This window comes from Protopterus annectens, chromosome 6.part0, assembly GCF_019279795.1.
Source record: "Protopterus annectens isolate FY-2018-M chromosome 6.part0, PAN1.0, whole genome shotgun sequence".
Lineage (NCBI taxonomy): Eukaryota > Metazoa > Chordata > Ceratodontiformes > Protopteridae > Protopterus > Protopterus annectens.
Window position 1 is genome coordinate 1,402,079,743 of NC_056737.1, and position 24,075 is coordinate 1,402,103,817.

The following is a 24,075-nucleotide window of genomic DNA, read 5'->3' on the forward strand; positions in this document are numbered from 1 at the left end:
CGCAAAGCACGTTTATCTAAGACTGAAAAGTTCCTTGCCTGTCTGCATGGGGAGCCCTGAGTCATCCACACGTCATGATGGAGTCCTGGATATAGGAGCTGAACTTCACTGCCTGCTAAGGCTCTGTGTTGGAGAGGGTCCATTTGGGTACGTCTTCCTGAGGGGTCTAAATCATGAAATCGGACTTCCAAAATGTCGAATACCATAAGTTCAAACTTGGAAGATCGAATTCGGATAACATCAAAACTTCAAAACAGCAAATTTTTTCCCCGGGAAAAAATTTGCTGTTCTGAAAAACACACACATAACACAATCACACCAAAAACCTTCAAAACCTACACTAAACCTAACATACACCACTATCTATGCACTATCCTTAACCTAGCCCTAACCTTAAAGTCTGTCACTACTGCACACTTACCTGACCCACGCCCTAACCCTAAATCTGTCACTACCCGTTCGTACACTTACCTTGACCCCGGTCCAAAAATGCCGAAGCCGCAGAAACAGCCAACCAAATTCTTTCCCTGGGAAAGAATTTGGATTTCCACGGCTTCGACATTCTCACCTTTCGAGCTACCAAGTTCGGCCTTCCGGTATTCTGCGTTCTTAACATTCAATTTCACGATAGGAACATAGTAGGTAAATGTGCAGCATACTTCAGAAGAAATACAGCATCACATTTTTTTCCACAGGTTGATCAGGACCTCATTTGAGGAGACCACTGGTACTTGGTATATTACCTTGTAATCAGACCCATCACTATAAGTAATAGCATCCCTTTATTCATTGGGATGCATATAATAGTATGGGTCTTGTCTTTGATATGTTTGCAGGTGATTTTTATCAGGATCTTCCACATTAGACATACTACTGCTTGACGTCGGAGATGAATCAGACTCATGACATTGATGGCGATCTTGCAGTGACATGGCTAGTGATCATGGTGTCTGTGTTTGGTACAAGTAATGTGGAGTTCAGATTCCACCTCAGTTGATTTAGCCTCTGTGTACGTGGAACCCATCCAAGACATGAAGGGCACAGGATGACAGGACGCCACAGATAGGTCAATCCAGGTAGAGATGTCTAATCCTGTAGTGCATTCCCCCACAGTTGCCATAAGCTTCACTGAGCATGGGGAAGATAGGAATGGACTTTGTGCTGGTGGCTGTACCACCTTGCTGCTCTTTCTAATTGGCTTTGCTTGAGCCCCCCCAGCTATTAGGGCATATCAAAGGTGCCCTGAAGCTTTGGAAGCTGGCTAGTGGTCATAGTCTTTGCAGGATAAATCCAAAATAACTTAGGCTACTTCAGTAGTGATCTACTGGAGCATCTTCTGTTATGGTAAGTTTACTTGCGCAACTGTACTTTCTTTCACATACAAAAGAGCTTGCTAACATAGTGCTGTGCAAGTCTGTTTGTATTCATTTTAGATGGTTTTCCATCTAACTGATAGTACAGTTAATGTGACGCAAGTGGTGACGTGAGGACAATACTGAATGATCTCTATGGAACATTTGGTTTTATCTATCACACTTTGCATCAGCTACAGTCTTTGGAGTTCTGCTTCGATTAGCCTTGGATAAAATGTAATGCGTTATCATAATTCATTGTTTATCACTTGTGCATCAACACCAAAAAGTCATACCATAAAGCAAGATGCTTAGTCTTGCTAATATTGTCAGCTAAAAGTAAAAGGAGCAGGCCACTTCTAAGATCTGGGGTATCATAGATAAGTCTTCTCTGTCTACGGAGGTGAAGTACTCTGGAACTGTCCCCCATTTCAATTTTGGTAGAGTGAGCTATATCCTACTGAAATTCATAAACATTTTTTTGTTATTAGCATGTCCATCTTTCTCACATTCTTTAAAATTACCAGTTCCAGTCATCTTGTCCCAGATGTTAGACTGTTTGGCTTTAAACCTTAAAGCAACCAGCATGTCCTTGTGCTTACATAAGACAGACCTTGAGTACCATCTGTGTAGCAAAGAAAACCTGGTACAAATCTCTGTAAAATGGTCATTGGTGTCCTGATGTTCATGTTATTAACAGTGGTGTGAGAATTAAACACAGATGCACTCTACATCAAATGTTGAAGGAAAAAAACACATCACCAGTCACCAGCTACATCCTGTGAAATGTATGATCTTAAGTCAGTGTAAGATTTTGTATGAAGTTCTGTCTTATTTCGTAGTAACTATACACACATGCACGTGTGTGTGTGTGTGTGTGTGTGTGTGTGTGTGTGTGTGTGTGTGTGTGTGTGTGTGTGTATGGGTCTACCTGATAAGACCAACAACGAGATCACCCACACTGGAAATAATTGACAGTTTGAAATCCAGACGCTGAAAACACCAACATGCGAAACGAGCACTACTGTGTAAGTATGCGATAGTGATGGACTTTAGGGTTAGGGCGTGGGAAAGGTAAGTGTGCGTTAGTGACAGACTTTAGGGTTAGGGTGCGGGTAAGGTAAGTGTGTGTTAGTGACGGACTTTAGGGTTAGGGTGTGGGTAAGATAAGTGTGCGATAGTGACGGAATTTAGGGTTAGGGTGCGGGTAAGGCAAGTGTGCAATAGTGACGGACTTTAGGTTTAGGGTGCAGGTAAGGTAAGTGTGATGGACTTTATTGTTAGGGTGCAGGTAAGGTAAGTGTGTGATAGTGATGGACCTTAGGGTTAGGGTTTGGGTTAATGTTAGTGTATAGATAGTTGTATATGTAACGTTTAGTGTAGGTTTGTAACGTTTTTGGTGTGCTTGTGCATGCTTACTTATATATACCAACTCCGAGATCGCACTACATTGCGGAAATGGGAAATCTTCCCTTTCCGCTCTGTATGGAGATCTCCATTCAGTCAGATCAGACTTTTACAAGTTCGAACATATGGTCTTGGCCATATGTGGTTCGAACTTATAAACCTTCGATCTACTGAAGGGGACTCATATATATATATATATATATATATATATATATATATATATATATATATATATATATATATATAGATAATATATATATAATATGTATGTATGTGGATACAGACACAAATGCATGTGTGTGTATGCATGCATGCATGTATCTGACTCTCAAAAAAATGTATGAAAGTGCATTTGAATCTGACCAGATGAATAGCACTTACTTTTGTATATGAATTTGCTCATCGTGGAGCAGATGCCTCTGTGTGTCTTTATGTAAGCTTATCCTTATGATATTATGTAATGGATAGCTAATGTGTTATCGTACTAGGTGTCACCAACTTCATAAAACAATGTTGAACTATGCCCAGTAGTCCTGCAAGCTACTGGGAGTGGTTCATCAATGTCCTATTAATCCATATTGTTAGATGCTGCAGACGGGGATCCTGAAACATCCTGGAAGCTTTTCTCGGTTGATCTGTCACAGAAAGAAAGTTATTTATTGCCCCAATGATGGTGCGGTTCACCATTGAAGAACTGCCCCAGGGAAAAGGGTGCTTAATCTTGATTTTTATCTCTAAGATCATTGTTAATGCAAGGTCCCTTGTAGGTAAGACCCTTGATTCTCATGAAATGTGGAACTCAGAGCTGTCTACATAGCTTTGAAAACCTCTTCTAGAATTTGGAGTGGTCCTCAGTGACAAGATGCACAAGATGAATGGTATTATTGCTAGTAGTGAGCCATAAGCACTTCATTGAAACAGGGAAACATTTATAGAAGCAGCTTTTCAGTTCTGCCAGAAAGTTAAGATTTAAAAAGTACACAGCTAGTTAGACTGTATCCAACCATTCTTCAGGTACAATAAGTCATGTATTGGTGAACCATGATGCAGTGTGAAATACAACAGGGAAGCAGGAGAAAGTAAATTACTTTGAAGCATCTCTGTTTTTGTCCCATTGAGATCTTTCATGGGCTGTACCATGTTCACGTTGTGTTTACTGTGCTTTCATCTGAACCTGGAGTGGAAAAGGTCAAAAAGTCATGGGTGAGAGAGAAAACATCAATTGAAATGAGGTCAGCTTCTCAAAGAAAAGAAGAAAAGTCCGCAAATTCATCTTACTTTGTGGAAAATGTCACTACCCCAGGGCAAAGTCTATTTTCCAAAGTCTTGAAGCTGGTTGATACGTCGAGGAGACTATTCCTTGTATAGTTGCTTCTTGTAGCACTTAACTGAATACTTGCTGCTGTATTGATTTCTAAATATATAATCTGTATCCAGACCAGGTATCTGACACTGTTTTCCATTTTTTTGCCCCTGCTTGCCTTTTAGTTTTCTGCCATACTGTAGGAGTTATGGCACTTCTTAATGGGTGGGGGTTACTGTATATTTCGCTTTGGTCTAGAATATTGCCAAGTACACCATTACAAGCAATTTTCAAGTTTCTGTATTTTGAATGACCATTGTGAATTAGAACAATCCAGTCTTGTATCAGGATTTTGATGGACAACCCAACTGAAAGGTGAGTGTCTAACCCCTGTATGGATTGATTTTTTTCAAGGGTACACTACTTCTAAATATCACAGTCTGTGTCTTAGACTGTCATATCAGAGGTTTCTACCCAAAACATGGAAAAATAATATATGGTGTGCTCATTTAAGTGGTTTGTGGATCTCAGAGCAACTATTAGCCCTGAATCTAACTTGTTCACAAGTTGGAGGACTTTAACATGTAACCGCGAAGTTTGCAGTTGATTTAGTCATGAAAAATGTATGATAGAATCATAGAAATTACTATTTAAGTAAGTTGTGAGGCCAACTGCACCTTGCTAATACCCATCTGCCTGATGCACCTCTGCTTCCAGGAGCGCCAAGGATGTCAGGCCTGGACTGAATTTACAGATGTCCATCCAATCTTAAAGGTTTGCTTTGAATGATGAGAAGATTTATTTATGCATTTATTTTGAATGTGTTACTGTGGTAGATCACTGATATTCTCATCAATTTCAGTCTCATCTCTGGGTTAAAAACTGACCAGACATCAAAATAGACAAGAGTACTCTTTAACATTCAAGGGCAGCTCATTATTATAATGAACACTTGGGGAGTTTTCTAAGCCTAGCATGTTCTGAAAATTTCCTGAAGAATTTCTGGTTGAACTGCTAGTGGATGATATAAAGATGACATTCTGTGATCTGCATCTGCTTCTCTTGATGTACCCAGGGAAGCTAGTGTCCATTATTGTTATCTTCTTGAGGTTTAGGTCAGATTAAATTGTCGGTGTGCAGCACCTTCTACCTCTGTGACCAAATTCGGTGTAGATAAATACACAAAAGCCTCACTGCCGCTGCTACGCTTCAAGATGTAAACTGGCAGTGTCATCTAGACTGATGTTTAGGTAAAAAATGTCTTTCATTGCTAAATGTTTATGCAGCTTGGGTTTAAAACCTTGAATGAACAGGAGCCAAAAACCTTATTTAGGGCTTGTTTAAACACGGAAACAATCTATAGACTATCCTTTTCAGTCTGCTATTCTTCCTGTCCTCATCCTCATTGCTTAATTGAGCCTTCTATGCTAGAGTCATCCTCTGTACTCAATAGTTTGCCCTTCTTGTAGTCACATACATCTTTCATTGGGTAAAAATATCAGTAGTAAGGGATGAAGATACTGGGAGATGATATATAGAGTTTTTAACTGTTTTATCACAGGAAATGGGTGAATTTTAATACTTAATAATTATGCAGAAGCAGAGTGCACTGGATTTTCATTTTCCTGGAAAACATTTTAGTCTTTCTTTTCCTCACTTGAGTAAAACTGTCATGAATGTTTAGGCAGCTGCCTAAACATATGTAACATACTGGTCCATTAAAACTATTTGCACCTTTCTGGATTCACAGTACCATTTTGTAAGTAATGTGGTTTGGTCTCTCTGCTTTGTTGCAGTTTAACATCATCTTGTGTTTGTCTTTGTTATTTTATTATTGGTGACTCAAATGTTAACAGGATGTCAGAAGTAAAGCAGGATAATTTTCCCTATTGATTTGAGATTTGCAGCAATCTGCAACCTCTACTGAAATATCTCTATGCAGTGTAGTTGGTCTCAAAAATGGAAGTCGTGGATGCAGAAAATAGATTGCTTCTAATTCTGAACAGAATAACCAAAGAGTCTCAAAAAGTAGAGTGATTCACATTTCTTTATGTCACATGGAATGAAGTGCTGAAAGTACAGAATAAGTTTGAGTTTTGAGACGGCAAGTAGAGAGTGATGAGACAAGATCATTTTAAAGTTCCTTTTTGCTGAAAAAGTATGTCATTTATTTACAATTTTTTCTGCATGAGGAAGCACAAGTATTGATGCTTGCGTTGCTAAAATAAAGAACCATGTTAAAGACTGACTTTGTTGAGATATGTTAATAGTTAACGTGGTCTGAGAACTAAAGCCAGATGCTATTCACCAAATGGTGAGGGAAGAATTGCATATGATAGTAAGCATAATCGGATGAGCAGCAGCTTGCTCTGAGAAGTAGATTTGACATTGTGAGGTGATGTGTGTGTTCAGACTGAGTGAAATCACTGCAACTCATATAAAAGTGTGTTAATAACCGAAGTGTTTGAAGTTGCATGTGAAAACCTTTACAAGAAATTTGGCAAACATATTGTGAAAATGAGATGTGAAAAGCACTAGACTTGTGGTGTTATTTATATATATTAGTTAAGTTCCTGAATAAAGTGAAATCATCTGCAAGTATAATGAAAGAAAATAAATTTCAAATTGGGTCAGTTATGTGAAAGCTGAGGCAAAATAAATGTTTGATAACTTGTCAAATGGATGAACTGAATTTGCAACCAGCAATAGTGTGTTTTGTGGAAGTAAGCCATGAATATGCTTCACTTGTGTGCAGGAATGTGAGACAGAAAATTTATCAGATAGAGGACTCCGTAACACCTGTGTGGTGTGGAATGTCACACCTGTAGCATCCTACACACATCTTGTATTACAGAGCATTTTCTGAAAAAAAAAAATTCAAAAAGCATCAGATAAACAAATGTAAATATTTTGTGAATAAAAACCATTAAAAGTGTATAAAATAGTATTCTATACAGTGTTCATAGTGAGTGCATTAATGGTATTTTCCAAAACTACTGCAGCATAATGCACGCAGACCCCCAAATTATATTTTTTGTAAATTTTCACAAATTTTCATATCATGAAAACTGTACAACCTGAAATGGGTTTTGGTTAACCAGGCATAAGCTTTCATGTCATAAGAAATTCCTCTGTAAGTTTGTTTATTGAGATATTTACACAAATATGAAAATAAGATGTGCTACTTAAGTGCAAATATTAGACAGTTTTCTTAAACTACATCTACGGTTTCCCTTGGTGTCATGCAGCAGTTTGTAAGTCACTCTGCTTTTGAAGTATTAAGTACATAAGGAAATCTCAATTATTTTCAAATTACTAGCAGACGACTAACAATATTTCCAGTATAGTGTGATATAAACCAGCATTGGCAGTGAATTGTTCTGTCTCCCACATTGGTGTTTCACCATTCACCTCAATAACATTTAGGTTTCTCTGTGAGGAATATTTGAGCATAAATTTAAAGCTATGAATAATAGGCAAATATTGATTTCTCTACTGCAGGACATCCTAGACCAACAATTTTAGTGTCATTTTGTTATTAACAACTTACCCAAGTGTCAGTTAGCTGGTAAGTCAGTTAAAGAAGCCAGACCCCAAAAAACATTCTGGACACCATAAGTTGGTATGGGTGTGAACTATGTTTACAAAAAAGGTGTTTTACTTTGAGTGAGTTAAGTTAGTAGACAGTAGATCAGAGTGCAATGCACTCTGTGCTGATCCAGTTAAAACAATGTGGCTGGAAGAACACAAATGAAAGCCTTTATTCAGACCATCAAGTGTCACAGTTGGGTCAGAAATTGTTAAATTATGAATAAGCAATGCAGGGCTTGGTTTCAGATAAATGGAATAGAAGCTGCACCTGTACTGTGTCATTTGACTTGCCCTAAACTTGGCTTCAAGAACAAGTCATGATTTGCACCTACAGATTGAGAACTGGTTTGTTAGCAGTGATTATTTGTCACCTTTTTGTTTGCCAGCAATTCATTTTCAGGTAGGTCCTGCATTTTACAAATTGTACATGCTGCAGGTAATGTTTGGTAGCTTTCATAGGTAGAATTGAAAGGGAGTTACAGATAAGAGTCATAAATGAGATTATGAAAACAATTTAGCCTACTGACTGTCTGAGTCGTGTGGTTACTGTGCTTAAACCTGATAACATAAATATGTGCATAGATATACAAGACTCAAATAGAATATAGAGAGGGATCATATCCACTTTTTATAGAAGTTGCCACTGTAATGCCATATGTAAAGCTTTTGTCTGTACTTGATGCTATTCCCGAGAATTCCATTTGGTATTTTTTTCAGCACCTGAAGTCCTTTAGGATTTCAAGGAGCTGCTACACAGGTGATCGAAGGATTTGGCTGTTGCTAATATTGTTATTAATTCCTGGTTTGGGTGTGACCAGAGAACATCACATGTCTGATCTCAGGATTGAATTTACTGAGACAGTATTGTGTCGGACTGAGCAAAATTAAATGGAGTGTCTTGAACTCCGAGGATGCAAAAGTCAGAGTTGTGGTACAGTTACTTCTGTTAGTGGATAAATTATCACTTATCACCATTATATCTAGAAATCTAATATCTTTTAAAATTTATTCTGAATGTGTGTGGAATAAGTATTGATTAGAATGGTCAGCTCTGCATCTCATCTATCTAGGTTTCACACTTTTCTAATGGAGTTCGCACAGACCGAGCTAAAGGCTGTCAAGGAGTTTGGACATAGAGAAAAGTTCTCACAGACTTTGTTCACAGCTGGTAATGTGGGCTGTTTATGCTGTCTGTTGGATTTCTTGGATTCTGTGGTAGCACAATAATGTAGTGAGTAGCATTGTCACTTCACAGCAAGAGTTTCCCTGGTTCAGTTTTCATCTGCAGCACCTTCTGGGAAAATCTGCAAGTCCTCCTTGAGTTCATGTCAATTTTCTTTTGTTACACTGGTTTCCTACTACATCCCAAAGAGGAGGTAGGTGGATTGCTGACTATAAACTCTGCATGTGCACGTGTGTGTGCGCGCTAGCGCTTGTGCAAGTGAGACACAGAAGAAAGACCTGTAAACTCTGTGGATAGAAGTAGCTGTTTCTGGGGTTACTGTAGGAGTGTGATGTGACTCAGCAATATTGAAAGTGGTTGATGGCCAGGATAGCACACTGTGTTTGTGCCTTGAAGAAATGATAAGGCCATGGTCATCCACCTTGTGGATAGGGTTCTTCTTTTTTTCTAGCTTCTTCCTTCCAGTGGAGAGTGAGGGAGAACTGATGGAGGGTATTCCTACCCATCAAGGAACATCTTTTCACTCATCTCTGAAACAGTAAGAAAGTATCTGTTGTATTTATCACCAAGAGCCTTTCCTGATAGATCCTTGGGTTGGGCTGAATTCTGTAAGCCACCAGGAAGGAAGATGCAGGAGGAAAGTAGTTATGCAGGAGGAAAGTAGTTCAAGTGAACATTTCTTGAACTTTTTACCTTTGCAAATCTATTCCAGATGAATTGACAAGAACCTCACAGTTCCACCATAGCTCAGAATCTCTCAGGAAAAGGAGGAGGAACTAAACTATTAGAAGACGGAGTGACCAAGGAGATTCAGCCAAAAGTTTACTGATCTTTGATGTAGGCTTCTCGTTGTAGTTGAACCAGAGGGGCTATTGCATGCACCAGCAATCCAGATGACAGCCCAAGTTACAGTGGTAAGGTATGCAGCAGACCATCCTAAGGGTGTCTGTTTGGCACAGTTGAAGGGAACTAGAAAAGTGATGTCTGCCTTGAACTTTAGGTACTGATGGGGTCTCTTCCTTCTCTATGGAAGATCAAGGGAACAGAATCATTACCCCGAATAAGGAGTGGACTTGCCTCTTACTATGGAAGGTATAGAGGAAGGTCTGCAATCCCTGTTTAACGGAGTGTGGGTGTTCCCTCCAGCCAGTTTCTGATGTTGAAGTATAAACTAGTGTACATCTTGTTAGCACTGTAGTGCAAAATTGTCATAGTTGTGTGTTGATTTGCAGGCAGGTGCTATTCAGTGACTGGGAGCATAATTGTGGGCACAGGGTTACAAGTATGCTTTTGTAGTTGGTGTGTGACATCACAGGTGTGCATAACTTCCAACTTCTAGAAAAAAGATGCTAAATACTAATTGGCGGAGAGGATAAGACCAGCCATTGAACTCAAGAAAGATTATTTTTACAGATCGGCTAGTGTGAAAATAATGTAACTGTTTTAATAAGCAGACATCTTTTACAAAGAAAAAGTCTTGGTGCAGAGAGGGTTCACCATTTCCTTCTTGGCGTCATACTTTCTTGTGCTCACCAGATGTCCATTTTTCTGTTCAAATTATAAAAACAATTTTGTTTTTTCTTTCTGCAGAACTGTTCAACATTTAATAGGTTCTCAGCTAGAGAGCTTTCTCTGTGGTGTCTGTATTTTCTCTGTGTCCACATAGGGTTTTGCCATGATTTCTAAATTTCTTCCTTATATCACAGACATACCAGTAGGTGAACTGGTGACCCTGTACATTACCTTATAAGGTATGTGTGTGCGTGCACACATGCATGCATACACAATTACCGACATCATGTCCCGGACTGGGATGTTCCAGCCATTATTTGCCAGAATAGGCTGCATCATCCCCATGACCCTGTATAGCATAAAGCAGAAAACAAATGAATTTTTGCTAGTTTTGTTAGGGCTCCATATTTTCCTGTGCTTACTAAGCATAAGAGTCTACATGTTTCAAAGAGGTCAATTTTTAATTCTGTTTGCTTTTTATTTTTGAGAATTGTAGGAGAAGAAAAGGTTGTGTATCAGTACTTCTCTGTAAATCTTCGAAGAAGAAAACTTATTCTGTTTAAAAAAGTTAGGCTGTAGATGCTTTGTCTTTAGCAGAAAATACAGTATAAAATGGATGGCAGCTATACTGGTATTAGGCTAGGGAAACTATTTCATGTTGTCTGTGTATTCTTTTATTGCAATATCTGTTTCTTATGGCACAGAGTAAGAATTCAGTTACTGTAATGTCAGTGGCTCAACAGGGCAGCATGTTCAGTGTTGGTAGTGTGGTAGTGGCAGATCAGGAGGCTGTGGATTCTCTTTCCACACCAGGAGTTTGGATTCATTTTTTTTCTAGAACTGACACTACAGTGAAACATTGAGAGGGTGCTGCACTACCTCAGGAGCCTTCCTTTGAATGCATTGTTAAACTGAAGTCTCTCATGTCTAAGGTAGTACCGCAGGTGGATGTAAACGGTTCTGCAGCACTTGTTAGAAAGAGTAGGGGAAATTTCTTGGAGTCCTAGCCAAATTTCCTCAAGTCAGTGTGAATACCACCTGAGGTTTCCCCTGATAAAAGGCCACTGGCCTTGTGGGAGTAACTTTGTCAACAGAGAGTAAGTATATAAGTAACCATTGTGGTTATGCTGGGCATTTCTTTTGGTCAAGATTCCTTTTGCATTAAGATTACTTTTCGTCTTGATTGTTTATTGTGGAGAGAATGGATGTGCTGTGTAGTTATTAGTATGTTAAAGGTCAGTAGAGGGCATATCAATTTTATAGTCTAATTTGGACTGCCATAGCTAACTGTTTTCAGGAAAGAAATTGAACTCCTGCTTTAAGAATGTGCATTGGAATCTGTTACTTATGTAAGCCAACAAGGTATGTTGAAGGACTGGGGGTGCTACAGTTGATATATGATTTACAAAGCCAAATTTATTCTGTGATTTTCTTCTTTTCAGATTTATCTCAAAAGTTGAAGAAGTATTGAATGAGTGGAAGCTAATAGGAAGTACATCAAGCAAACCGGTTGAAAAGGTTGATTTTTATTTTCTTTCTAAACTATGAAGATACTACCAGTATACATTGTCTGTAGCCTATAAATGCCTTGTGATCTTACACTGTTACCTGATGTAATGTTTTAAACTACTTTTTTTTTCCTAGTAATGTGTTCATTTTTGATTTTATATTTTAGTAGACTTGACCTTCTCTTATTACACGTTAATCTGATGAGTTGCTACAGAGTTAGAAATCCAACATTCCTTTCCTGACATAGTAATTTTGTACACTTTCTTGTTTAATTGCAAAGTAACGCTTTTTAATGTACTAGGAAAATGTAGCCTTTTTTTTTTGTGCTGGCAGACTGCTCTCTGGAAATTGCAATGTGAGATGCGCAATTTGTTCTTTACAGACTATTTTGGAGTAAGTAACCCAAAGCAAGACTAACCTCTGTAGTTTGCAGATGAGGTAGAATAGGAGTACATTCAGGAAGCCTGATGTAACATGGGATATACAAGATAAAGATCTGTATCAGTTAAATCAGAAGGACCCTGGAAAGACCATCAGCAGCAAAGCCTCATGGGGAAAGATAACCAGTCCGTTCAAACTGGAGAGAGAATAGCCACTTCACACAAGAAGAAAGCTAAGACAACTTTTTTATTTTATAAAGCACACCACCTACTGAATTGCTCTTGGGTTCATGGGTATTTGGTGTACATTTTGATCTTTAAGGAACTTTAAAAGCCTAGTCCTGCATTCACATAAAATTTTTAGCCCATTTAATTTAATTACAAATAGCCCAGAGTTGGGTAGAACATTTAAATGTTAGCCCTGTCCATGAGAGTCATGGGTGCTTTTCCATTCATTCATCCAGATAACGTTTGAAGAGAGTAAGGGAAGTACTGACTTTATGTGCAGAGGAAGATTGTTCCAACAAAATGGTATTTTCTGTCATACACATCTATCCCTTCAGCGTGTTCTTTTTAAGTTGTAGAAAAGATTAAGATCTCCTGAGTGGGTATTTATTCCCCCATTGACTTGTGGATGTGCAGTAAATCAGAGAGGATAGGGTCTGTTGTGGCACTTTAAATGATGCAGAGGTTACTCCTGAGTAGCCAGCATGATACCAAAGGGAGGGTGAGGCTTTGAGATGGTCAGAGTAGTTTTTATTATTTAGGCCCATTAATTGTGGTCATTCAGGTTGCGTTAAGTGTTCGGATAGATACATACAGAAGGGGACATTATACTCAGTGATCAGCTTAATAAGTGCCGAATACAGTGGCATGATCACATTCGTGGACCTAGGCACCATACTCGCCACCTTACTGAAAGTGCACAGTGAAAAAGGGCTCTCTTAAAGTAGTGGATACATGGTGATTGAAGGACAGTTTGTTTTCCAAATAGGTTCCCTGTCCCAAACTACTGAATCAATTTTATGTGGTGTGTTGTCAATCTGATAGCTACAAGGGACATCATGGTTGTCAAATATCCCTGGATCTAGGCACCATACATTTTTGGCATCTACCTTTAGTCTGTGGTTATGACATCAGCTATTTGTTTGGTAAAGGCCATCTTGGAGGATCTTGGTGTCATCTGGAGAGCTTATCATGACACCAAGTTTACAGTCATCTGCAAACTTGGTCATCCTGATATCTTTTACATTAACTTTGATCTTGGAAAAGTAAATGGCAATGAGGAGTTACCCAATTCTGAACTGTGGCGTACATCACTAGTGATTTGGCATTTTAGAGGAGGCAGCGCCACCTATCATAATTTCCTGAGTTCTGTTTGTGAGCCATTTTATTATCTTAAAGAATTATGTAGCAATTAACATATATCTGGAAGAGTTTATCAACAATCACTGAGCATGAAATGGTGTTGAAAGCTTTTGCAAGGTGTTGATAGGGGGTTTGTACAGTTTTCCTCATCCATTGCTTCAGTAACCTTCTCAAAGGGTGTAGGTTTGGGAGGCAACCAGAGCTTTGTGAAGATGGCTGGTTGTTGTATCCTATGCAGGATACAACCCATATAGCCAAAAGAATACTGCAACAGTGAGGAATTTAAACATCTACTGTTGTGGTATGTGCAACTTATACAACTGTACTTTCTTGATCTTGTAAAGTACTTTGAGGACTTGTTCTTGGGAAATGCAATTGGGGGTAGATGCGGGTATGTGATCTGGGAATGTAGGGGGAGAGAAGGGGTGAAGTTAGAGCTAACTTTATTTGCTAATAGACTGGTTATGTCCTTAGTACCCGAGTTTGTGATATCTGAGCATGAGCATGCAGTGCTGGGAATCATTTCTGAGGTTTGTATTGTAGTTAAAGAAGGTTTTATGGTTGTCTTTTGTCTGCATGGCTATTTTTACCTCATATCAAGCTTCGATTGATTCAATTAGGGACCAGAGTTTCTTGTTAAAACTTAGCAAGAGCATTTTTGACATTGTGATATTACATTTATTATTGTGTGCAATTAGGCTTTTCAATAAAAGAAAAATCTGTTTATCTTTTGGCTCCCTGTCACAGGGGTTTATTTTTAAGTTTGGTATTGTACTTGTTTTGGAGGGGGACATATTCATTTGTGTCATTTTTCACATGTGAACGGAATTTGGCAGTAAAGGATTCTGCATACCCAGTAGGGTCATCAGGTAGGCGGGGATGCTAAATTTAGCCAAGACATAACTTCGTTTTTTTGTAGATAGGCCTTCATGTAATCTGTGAATACGGAGGTATTTTAGGATGCTTTTGGCTTCAGATTTTTGGTGAATATGACTGATTTGATTTATCATCCAGTTTGAAGAGGGATGAAGTTACATTTGGTGGAGAATATAGCTGCCCCATATTGCTGAGGAACAAGTCCAGGATTTTGTTTCCCCTAGTTGGGGTACAGACTTGATTGGTCCCGAGAGCTTATATTTATGAAATCCAGAAATCTACAGATGTACGTATTTGGGTTTGTAGAAGTCTCCCAACTGATGTAGGGATAGTTGCAGTCCTCTAGGAGAATGGTGTTGATCTAATGCAGAGGGCTGCATACTATTCAGATAGGAGATATGGGCTAAGGGGGACATAGGGGAGATCCTATTGTTAGCTGTGGTGGTAATAGTAAGTTGGAAGTGGAGGAGTTCATGGTCATTATCCTGTTTAATGAGCCTGGACGTGACATTTTATTTTACAAATACCGAGAATGTAAATGGAGCAAAACAAAGACAAAGGGAGGGCTAGCAAACCTTACATGTCTTAAGGTCAATGGCTGTGTTTGCTAAGTGCATGATTCAGTCTCTGCAAAATTCCCCAGGTACTAAAATTAGTAAGATAATGGGGTTTGATGGCATTTACAGTAGGAATTTTTTGTGGACTAAAATGAGAACTGGTGACCCTGTTAAGTGCTCCGTTTAACAAAACATAAAGGTCGGTGAGCTACTTGAGTAGAAAATGACACTTATGATTTACCCCTTCATATGAGTTAGAAACAGCACAGAAACTGGAAGACAGACCTGTCCTTTTGACCTCAGTAAGAGTTGAAATTCATGCAGTGACTTCTTAAGAAACATGCTGTGGAATGTATTTGAGGTTGAAGTATATGTCCTAAACTGACATTGATTCATATCTGTCAAATTAATCTTAAGTTATTTGATTGGGTAATGAGAGGAGTAGATGGAGAGATTTTGAATTCCATCTGTGTAGCTTTCAGGAAAGCATTTGACATGGAAGTAAACAAGGGTTTAGTGGGCAAATTACACAGCATTAAAAGGAATTATGGTTTATAGCACTTGTGAAACACTGACTTGAGAGAATCATAGAGATAATGTTAGTAAGCTGATTACAAGTGGAGAAAGGATGATTACTATAGCAATGCCACAGGTGTGAGTGCCAAGGCTTGTTCTTTTTAATGTCCACAAGTGTGATTGTAGGTGAAGAAGAATATTTTAAATTATATGAAATGAGGTTCATACATAGGAAGGGAGAGAGGATAGAATTAAACTGGTAAGGTTAGAGAAATGTCTGAAAATATATCAGCTTAAATTAAATGGCAAGAAATGCAAAAAACTGAATCTCAGAAAAAAATCCCAATCAAAGTGAGATGAGTGTTTGCAACAGAAGTGGAGTTGGAACCTATTGTAAGTTAACCAGATGACCTAAAGGCCAGTAAGCGGCAGTATGACAAGGTTTGACACGATATATATGTGATGCATGTTCATAGGTGTTTACTAGGCTAATGACCATAAGAGCCTTTTTAAGCCTAACCATGCATCCCAAATCTTTGACAAGTTCTGGTACCCTTGATAAGTGTAAGCAGGGACTTGGGAGATGAAACATTTACAGGCTGCCTGAGTTCATTAGAGACATAGGTGCCAAACCAGGGATGGATTTCCTATTCCCCATCCAGTTGTCCAAGTCGCACTTGATTTGGGTTAGGGAGGAACTCTGCTTCACATGGATGGGGAGCCTGTTCCAGAGAAGGGGTGGTCTCTGGGATGCATACCCGTCTGTCCAACAGGTCTTATTTATAACACAGACAAGGTTTAAGTCTTTAGAATGGGTAATTTTGGTGCTGTTTTTTTTATTGATATGCAGGAAGTCCATCAGAGTGGGGTCTGTTGCGTTTTATGTCGGGCATAGATCTTCCCTCAACAGAGACTGTAGGAAACAGAGTACATGGATAGGGCGTTGAGGTGGTCTCTGCATAGAACATGTTACTTACACCCTGTATTCTCTCAGTGAGGAACATCTGTAGACATTCTAGTTGTTGAATATGCCTGGTTAGGTACATACCAAAGGGTTCATTGTACTCAATGATGGGTCTGATGGATGCTGAATGCAGTGGAGCAATGACTTTCTTGGACTTAGATGCCATACCTTTGTTTATAAGTTGTACATCATAGAATGATTTTCTCACTGCTGTAGACATGTGATGGTCAAAGGTTAGATTATTGTGCGTGTGTCCCCAAGTCCCTGACTGCTGGGTCATCTTCTAGAGCTGTGTTGTCAGTGTGATAGTTACCAGAGGTGGATGATTTCCCAAAGGATACTATTCTATTATGAATTTCTTGGCATTTTGTTTTAGTCCATGGCTCTGTCACCAGTTATTTGTCTGTGTAACCCGTTTTTGGAGAACATTTGTGTCAGTGGGGAATTCTGTGACTGCTCCAAAGTGGCACTCATCTGAAAATTTAGTCAGCCAGAGGGCATTGATTTTGGCCTTGACTTCAGAGAAGTACATGCCAAAAAGGACCTGTCCTAGGAGCAGACCCTGGAGTGTTGTTCTCATTGCTTTGACATCTGCAAGAAGAGCATCAAGAGTCGCAAGCTTTCATGGTTGGTGAACCCTATCTGGTCTTGCATAGAGATATGGTTACATTTAATAAGAAATTCCTCATTCATGGCCAAACATTAATAAAAAATTGCTCATTCATAGCCAAGGTTACTTGAATTTACAGTTAAGCCATCAGTCTCCCAGTGTTCTATCCAGATTCTCAGAAATGGGGAAAAAAATACTCTACTTACACTGGACTTGCATATGAAGCTCCGGTACTGTCTTGACTGACATTTGTCCTGTAGAAAAGTCGATCAGCTATTTGTTTCTTATGCTCAGGCAAAGAAAGGACAACCCGTGTCAGAACAGGCCATTTACAGATGGTTGTCCTCAGCTGTTCCCTTTTGTTATTCCCACCATGGTAAACCAGTTACAGGCAGTGTAAAGGCTCATTCTGTTAGAACCTTGTCTTCTTCGATAGCATATCGAAAAGTTGTGGAGACTCTTAAGTATTCTAGTGGCAGCAGCATGGTCCTCTGTACATACCTTTACAAGGCAATACAAATTAGATTCCTTTTCTAGATCCAGGACAGGTCTTGCTAGGACCATTCTCCAGGGGCTCCTAGATCTGTATACTTCCTCCACCCACATTGGGTAGGCTTTGATAATCCACCCATGTGGCCTCAAGGGTATTTTCTCTTACTTGAGGAAGACGGGATGGTGGTTTAGAATAATACCATCATTGTTGGAAATAAGGCAACTTAATAATGGAATCATTTTAGCTCTTTCATTGGTTAAGCATTGATGTTCTTTCTGATTAGGTGAGGGTGTGAAGTATAGTATTATTTTTAGCAGCCTGAAAAAAACAATATTATGGGGTAAGTTTAGAGTGCTGGAGTAAAACATACTCCATGTGAGTGATTAGAATGCTAAGGGCAATAGCTTGTTGAGCTTCAGCTGTAAGAAGATGGGCAATTTTGTAGCCGTGTTTTAACCTGGTTAGTATTTTGCCTGCTACTTTTTCTGTATAGAGGCTTTAAGGCAATACATTAATTGAGGTGTATTCTAAGTATCCTTGTGTTGAGACTTAAAGTAGGATATTGTCTATAGGGTCATTTTTCTTTTCTTTCTGAGAGACTGAGCCTTTGTGGAGGTGTCATATAAACATGAGTATGGTTTTTAAAAAGTCGATATTGAGTTTATTAATAGTTATTCAATTCCATATTTTTTGGAAACTGTTTTGCAATAGATTTTTTGTGGTCTTTAAGGATTCGTGAGAGAGAGTTGTTAAAATTACATCGGACTACCAACAATAAAATGTGATGTCCCTTACTGTCCTGGGTCAGTAACTAAGGAGCTTCAGTCCTCACTACTGACTCCAATGTGAGACTGTCACTAAAACAGGAGTAATATTTCACAATTTTTCTCCTTACTGCTACCAGACAGCACCTTCTCTGAAACAGCCACCACTCCAGTCCCAACTTTTTAGGTATGAGATCTTTCTTGATCTCTCACAGACTACCAGACCTACTTGCCTTTTCTCCAAGTCTGACTACATGTCACCACATGCACAGAAGGCACTGCATCATCAAGCAAAGGAGATCTCAGAGGCAAAAACGCATGAGAACTCCACAACCCGCCACACCACATACCATGCATAGTCCACACACCAGTGTCTCACAACCACTAAGGTCTAACCATAAACCCAACATATTAGTCATAGGAGACTCCATTGTGAGACACACACATGTGCCTCTCACCAGGCTGGATAAGAAGAAAGTCATGGTTAGTTGTTTGTCAGGTGCCAGAATCTGCCATATCACAGACGCACACAAGTCTTTCAACAACAGGTACTGTTATAACTCTGTCATAGTCCATGTTGGCCTGAACGACTTGAGACGTACCTCCCTGGACTTTATGAAGAGAGACATGATTGAGCTCGCTGAGTATGTGTCCTAGGCAGGTATGTCCCTAGCCTTAAGCAACATTCTACCATCACCCAGAATGATCGCTCAGTACAAACAGAAAATGATTGACTTTAACAATTGGCTGGTGTCATTCCAGGGGGGTCCGGTGCCTGACAGCATGGGAAGATATGATCGACAGACTACTATGCTTTGCTAGAGCTGACCTGCATCTCTCTCACTTGGGCTTCAGGCATCTGACAAAGGCCCTTGCCTCCCCCATAGTGCCTTTTTAAGGAAAAGTCATGAGGTTGAACAAGCAAATAAGAGCACTAGTGAAATCCTCTAAATTCAACTTCAAGTCCATATTGGCCAAATCTATTAGAGACAGTCATAAGGACGACTTCACATATGTCCGCAATCTCAAAGGAAGCTCCCAGATCTGTTCAGAACCGGTCAGGACACCATATACACAAATGCTGTAAATATAGCCAGTCTACTGGCTGACAGATTCAGCAAAAACTTCTCCCCTCTGTTCCCCCCATCAGTAAATCAGGATATCCCCAGTACCTGCCCCCCACCCCTTATCTCTGGGGAACAGGTCATCACTGCCCTTTCAAAGGCAAAAAATACAGCCTCCATGGGACGCAACAACATCCTAGGCTACATCCTACATTTATTAGTAAGCACAAATCAGAAAAAGTACAACATTAAAGCAACAAATTTTCAGTAACATTCATATTATAAATTAAACAAAAAAAAACAAGGTAAAAAATTAAAAAAAAAACATAACAATATTTCTATTTTTTTATTTTTTTTTTTTTTTTTAGAATTTTGATTTATTTAGTCACATTATATATAGGGAAATTTTTTTCACAATACAGCATATATATATTTAAATGGAGGGAGCATGGGAAGTCTGGTAGTAGAAATAATGTGGTTGAAGTAGTTAATGCAAACAAAGCTTGTAGGTTGATAATGGGAGGAGGTTTTTAGAAAGTTGAAAGGATGTTATCATGTTTTTTCCTGGTTGTGGAATTAATAGGGAGGTAGTGTGTGGAATTTGTAATCGTAGAGTTACCTGTGATCAGGTTTTTTTAAGCAGAGGAGTAAGGTATTTTTCTTTAGGTGAAAGTGTTTGAGGTTTTGTGAGGAGTGAGTTTGTTACTTTGTTTCCTTGTTGGAGTTTATTGAGAAGGTATGTTGTGTTATTTGTTAATAGTTGTTGTGACTTGTTGAGTTCTGTGCTAAGGATATTGTGGTTGTAGCTGTGTAGGAGATTGCAGGATGTTACTGGTTAGCTATACAGTGAGTTTAGTTTGAAGATGTGTAGTTATTAAGATAAATTGATAGGAGTGGTGTTTAGTTGGGAGAACCGAGAGAGTGTGTGACGTGGTCTAAGGGAGTTTTAGGTCTTTTAAGGTGTTTAGTCTTGCTAGTATTTTAGGTTTTTATTTTATTTGATTATTATGTTATTGATAGATTACAATCATAGAAGTAAAGGACAGTCACAGTTGATTATTAATTGATTAGTAAGAGTTAGTTGATGCTATTATAGTGTAATTTAGTAGTAAGAGAATTGTCAGTTGCAGAGAATGAGAAAATGTTTTGAAGGTGTTGTTTTTTGTTTCTGAGAGTTGAGAAGGAGATACCATGGTCTTTGGAGCGGTTGTTTACGTTTTTTTGGAGAGATATTGGAGTGATCAGAGGTCAGATTGGGTAGAGCACTAGATGATTTGTGAAGTGGCTGTATATGATATGTGATTGTTGGAGAATATTGTAGATCACTATAGATACCATTAAAAGTAAGAGAATAAGATTGCCTGAAGATCACACAGAGATAGTAATAAGAGTCCTTGAGTGATAGGTGGTTTTAGGTTGTATGCAGGTTTGGTACGTACTAGATAGAGAATTTGAGGACAAAAGGAGGGGAAAAGATCATTGCAGGTATGTGTATCCGAGGTTAAGGAGGAGTTTATGGTAAAGGCTTTTGACAGGTGCTGGAAAACACTTTATTAGGTCTTGTACCAATTAGGACAGTAGTTTAAAAATTATATTGTTAGAAAGTGTTGCAGTTACGGTTGGAGGGAGTGCAAGTCGTGAGGGCGTGAGTGGCTCATTGAGTTATTTTTAGTAGTTGAGGTTTTTTGGTGGTTTGTTAGTAAGTTGTTTTTTAGTTGTTATTTAGAGGTTCTTTTCCATATTTTGTGTTAGTCAGTGGGTTTGGCGAGAGACAGTGCTATTGGGAGTAGTTAGAGAGGTCAGTGGATGTGCAGATATCTTCAGATTGCTGGAAAATTATCTTCACTTAGGAATCGAAAGAGATTTCTTTTATGAAACAGGGTGGCTAAGGAAGGAAATTCCAATAAGGAGGAAAATCTCCTTTAGAAGGATCAGCAGGAAGGGTTTAGGGCTGTGGAGTTAGTGGGTTTAAGATTTTATGGGAGGGGAGAGGAAGGGGAGGAAGTGGAAGGAAAAAGTTGTGAGAGATCAGTTTAGTTACTTATGAGGGATAAATGGGGGAAGGAGTGTTTGTATGGAAGTAGTAAAGAAGCTATTGAAGGAATTGAAGTTTAAAGCATATTAGCTATTGGCTATTAAAGAGGGATTATCAGGGTCTAATTACTATTGGGTTTAGGTTAGTAGGATTGTGTGTAGAAGTAGACTTTTAGGTTTTTTTTTGATTTTGGTGTTGGTTAAGTTTTTCATAGTTCTTTTTTTTGTAGATTTTTCTTTTTTTTTTAATAGCATTTTTTTTTGAGGGTTGTTGTTCTCTTTTCTGGTTTCTTTTGGGCGCCATTTTTTAATTTCTTCCTTTTTTTTTTTAGAGCCTATTTTTTCCAAGTATAGTTCTTTAGGGTGCTGGTCTGGCAATAATCTTTATTCTATTGGTGATTGTATGGTACAGTTGGTGGGATTGTAAGGGTGGGTAATGGGGATGTTGAGAAATATTCTTCTGAGAGAGTTGTGCTTGAGGGAGGGGGAGAGATAGAGGGTTCTGTTTGGGGAATGGAGTTAAACTTGTTGGTTTTGGAATGTAATATTTTGTAATATAGGTCTGTGTGATGTAGGTAAGTTTTGATGAGTTTTAGCTCTGATGGGAATAGTGAGGGAGTGGATCGCTATGGTCATTTGGGATGCCAGTTTTGTAGCTTTGGGAAGGAGGGGGAACCCAGTCAGTCTAAGTTTTGTTTTTCTTTTTTTTATTTTTTATTCTAGTGGCATTAGTTGTTTCTTAAAATTAAAAGAAAAAAAATTAAATGGGAAGTAGGCTAGGTTTTGATATGGTCAAGATTTATGTTAGTCCAAAGTAAAAGTCTTTTTTGGGGAGTAATTGAGAGTTGTTCAAGAAGTTGTTCTAATGTGGGGATATTATTTCCTGGAGGCAGATAAGCACAAATGATGTTTATTGATTGAACTCAGTTACATGAACTCGGGCATGAATTTGCAACACCATTAGGAGAGATGGAGATATGCTGTAGAGAGAAGAGGAATGAAGATCAGCAGGACTAAGGCAGAATATATGTGTGTGAATGAGAGGGAGGATAGAGGAATGGTGAGGATGCAAGGAGTAGAGGTGGCGAAGGTGGATGAGTTTAAATACTTGGGATCAATAGTTCAGAGTAATGGTGAGTGGGGAAGAGATGTGAAGAAGAGGGTACAGGCAGGATGGAGTGGGTGGAGAAGAACAGGCAGGATGGAGTGGGTGGAGAAGAGTGTCAGGAGTGATTTGTGACAGATGAGTACCAGTAAGAGTGAAAGGGAAGGTCTACAAGAGGGTAGTGAGACCAGCTATGTTATATGGGTTGGAGACAGTGGCATTGACAAAAAGGCAGGAGTTAGAGCTGGATGTGGCAGAGTTAAAGATGTTAAGATTTGTACTGGGTGTGACGAGGGTGGACAGGATTAGGAATAAGTATATTAGAGGGTCAGCCCAGGTTGGAAGGTTTGGAGACAAAGCCAGAGAGGCAAGATTATGTTGGTTTGGACATGTGCTGAGGAAGGAATGCTGAGTATATTGGGAGAAAGATGCTAAGGATGAATCTACCAGGTAACAGGAAAAGAGGAAGGCCTAAGATAAGGTTTAGGGATGTGGTGAGAGAGGACATGCAGGTGGTTGGTGTGACAGAGCAAGTTGCAGTGGACAGGAAGAAATGGAAACAGATGATCCGCTGTGGCGACCCCTAACGGGAACAGCCCAAAGAAGATGATGATTAGGCACCCTATTCAGTCAAAGCTTGAGTACCGACTTTGTCCCAGCCGAATGGAGGACAGCTACTGTCATCCCTTTACACAAAGGTGGAGCGTCCACCGGCCCAGGAAATTATAGACCCATCAGCCTAACTAGCCAGATCTGCAAGGCCATGGAACAGATTATCATGGACCTTATTAACAGGAACAGTGGCAACCTCCAAACACTCAACCCCACACAGTTTGACTTTGTCAGGGGGAGGTCATGTCTGTTAAATCTGGTTGACTTCTTTGAGACAGTCACCAAAGCCATGGACAAGGGGAAGACGGTGCATACCGCCTACTTTGACCTGGCCAAAGCCTTCGACACTATTCCCCACTCAGGCATAGTAGATAAACTCTCTCAACTAGGCTTCGATCCATATGTTACCAGATGGGTAGCAAACTGGCTCACTGATAGAATCCACCTAATCAAAATAGGGGAAGTCACCTCAAGCAGTAGACTCATAATCAGCGGCATACCCCAGGGATCGGTCTAGGGGACTCTGTTATTCAGGACATATTTCTCTGAGGTGCAGGCCAAAACCAGTGGGCTGTGGCTGACCAGTTTTGCAGATGACTGCAAGCTTGGTGCAATCATCAATTCCCGAAGTGATGTGGATGTCCTCCAAGAGGGTCTCACCCAAACAAATGACTGGTGCCAGAAACATGGCCTCAAGCTGAATGCCAAAAAATACATCATCATTCCCTTTGGGGAAAGTGACATCCCCACATATTATCATCTTAATAACAACATCCTAAGTACACAATCAGTAGTGAGGGATTTGGGCACCCAGGTTGATAGCAACCTGAGTTTTGACCACCATGTTGCTTCTGCTGTGCAGAAAGCTTTCTACA

At 39.3% G+C, this 24,075-nt stretch overlaps 1 protein-coding gene across 4 annotated transcripts in view; it reads left to right on the forward strand.

Annotated features, from left to right (window-relative positions):
* RAB3GAP1 (RAB3 GTPase activating protein catalytic subunit 1) overlaps nt 1–24,075 on the forward strand; it is a 2,239,542-nt gene that overhangs the window by 172,745 nt on the left and 2,042,722 nt on the right. For all 4 annotated transcript variants that reach the window (XM_044074944.1, XM_044074945.1, XM_044074942.1 and 1 more), the window contains one exon: nt 11,791–11,866. In XM_044074944.1, the coding sequence (XP_043930879.1) occupies nt 11,791–11,866 (76 nt within the window). The remainder of the gene's footprint in view (nt 1–11,790; nt 11,867–24,075) is intronic.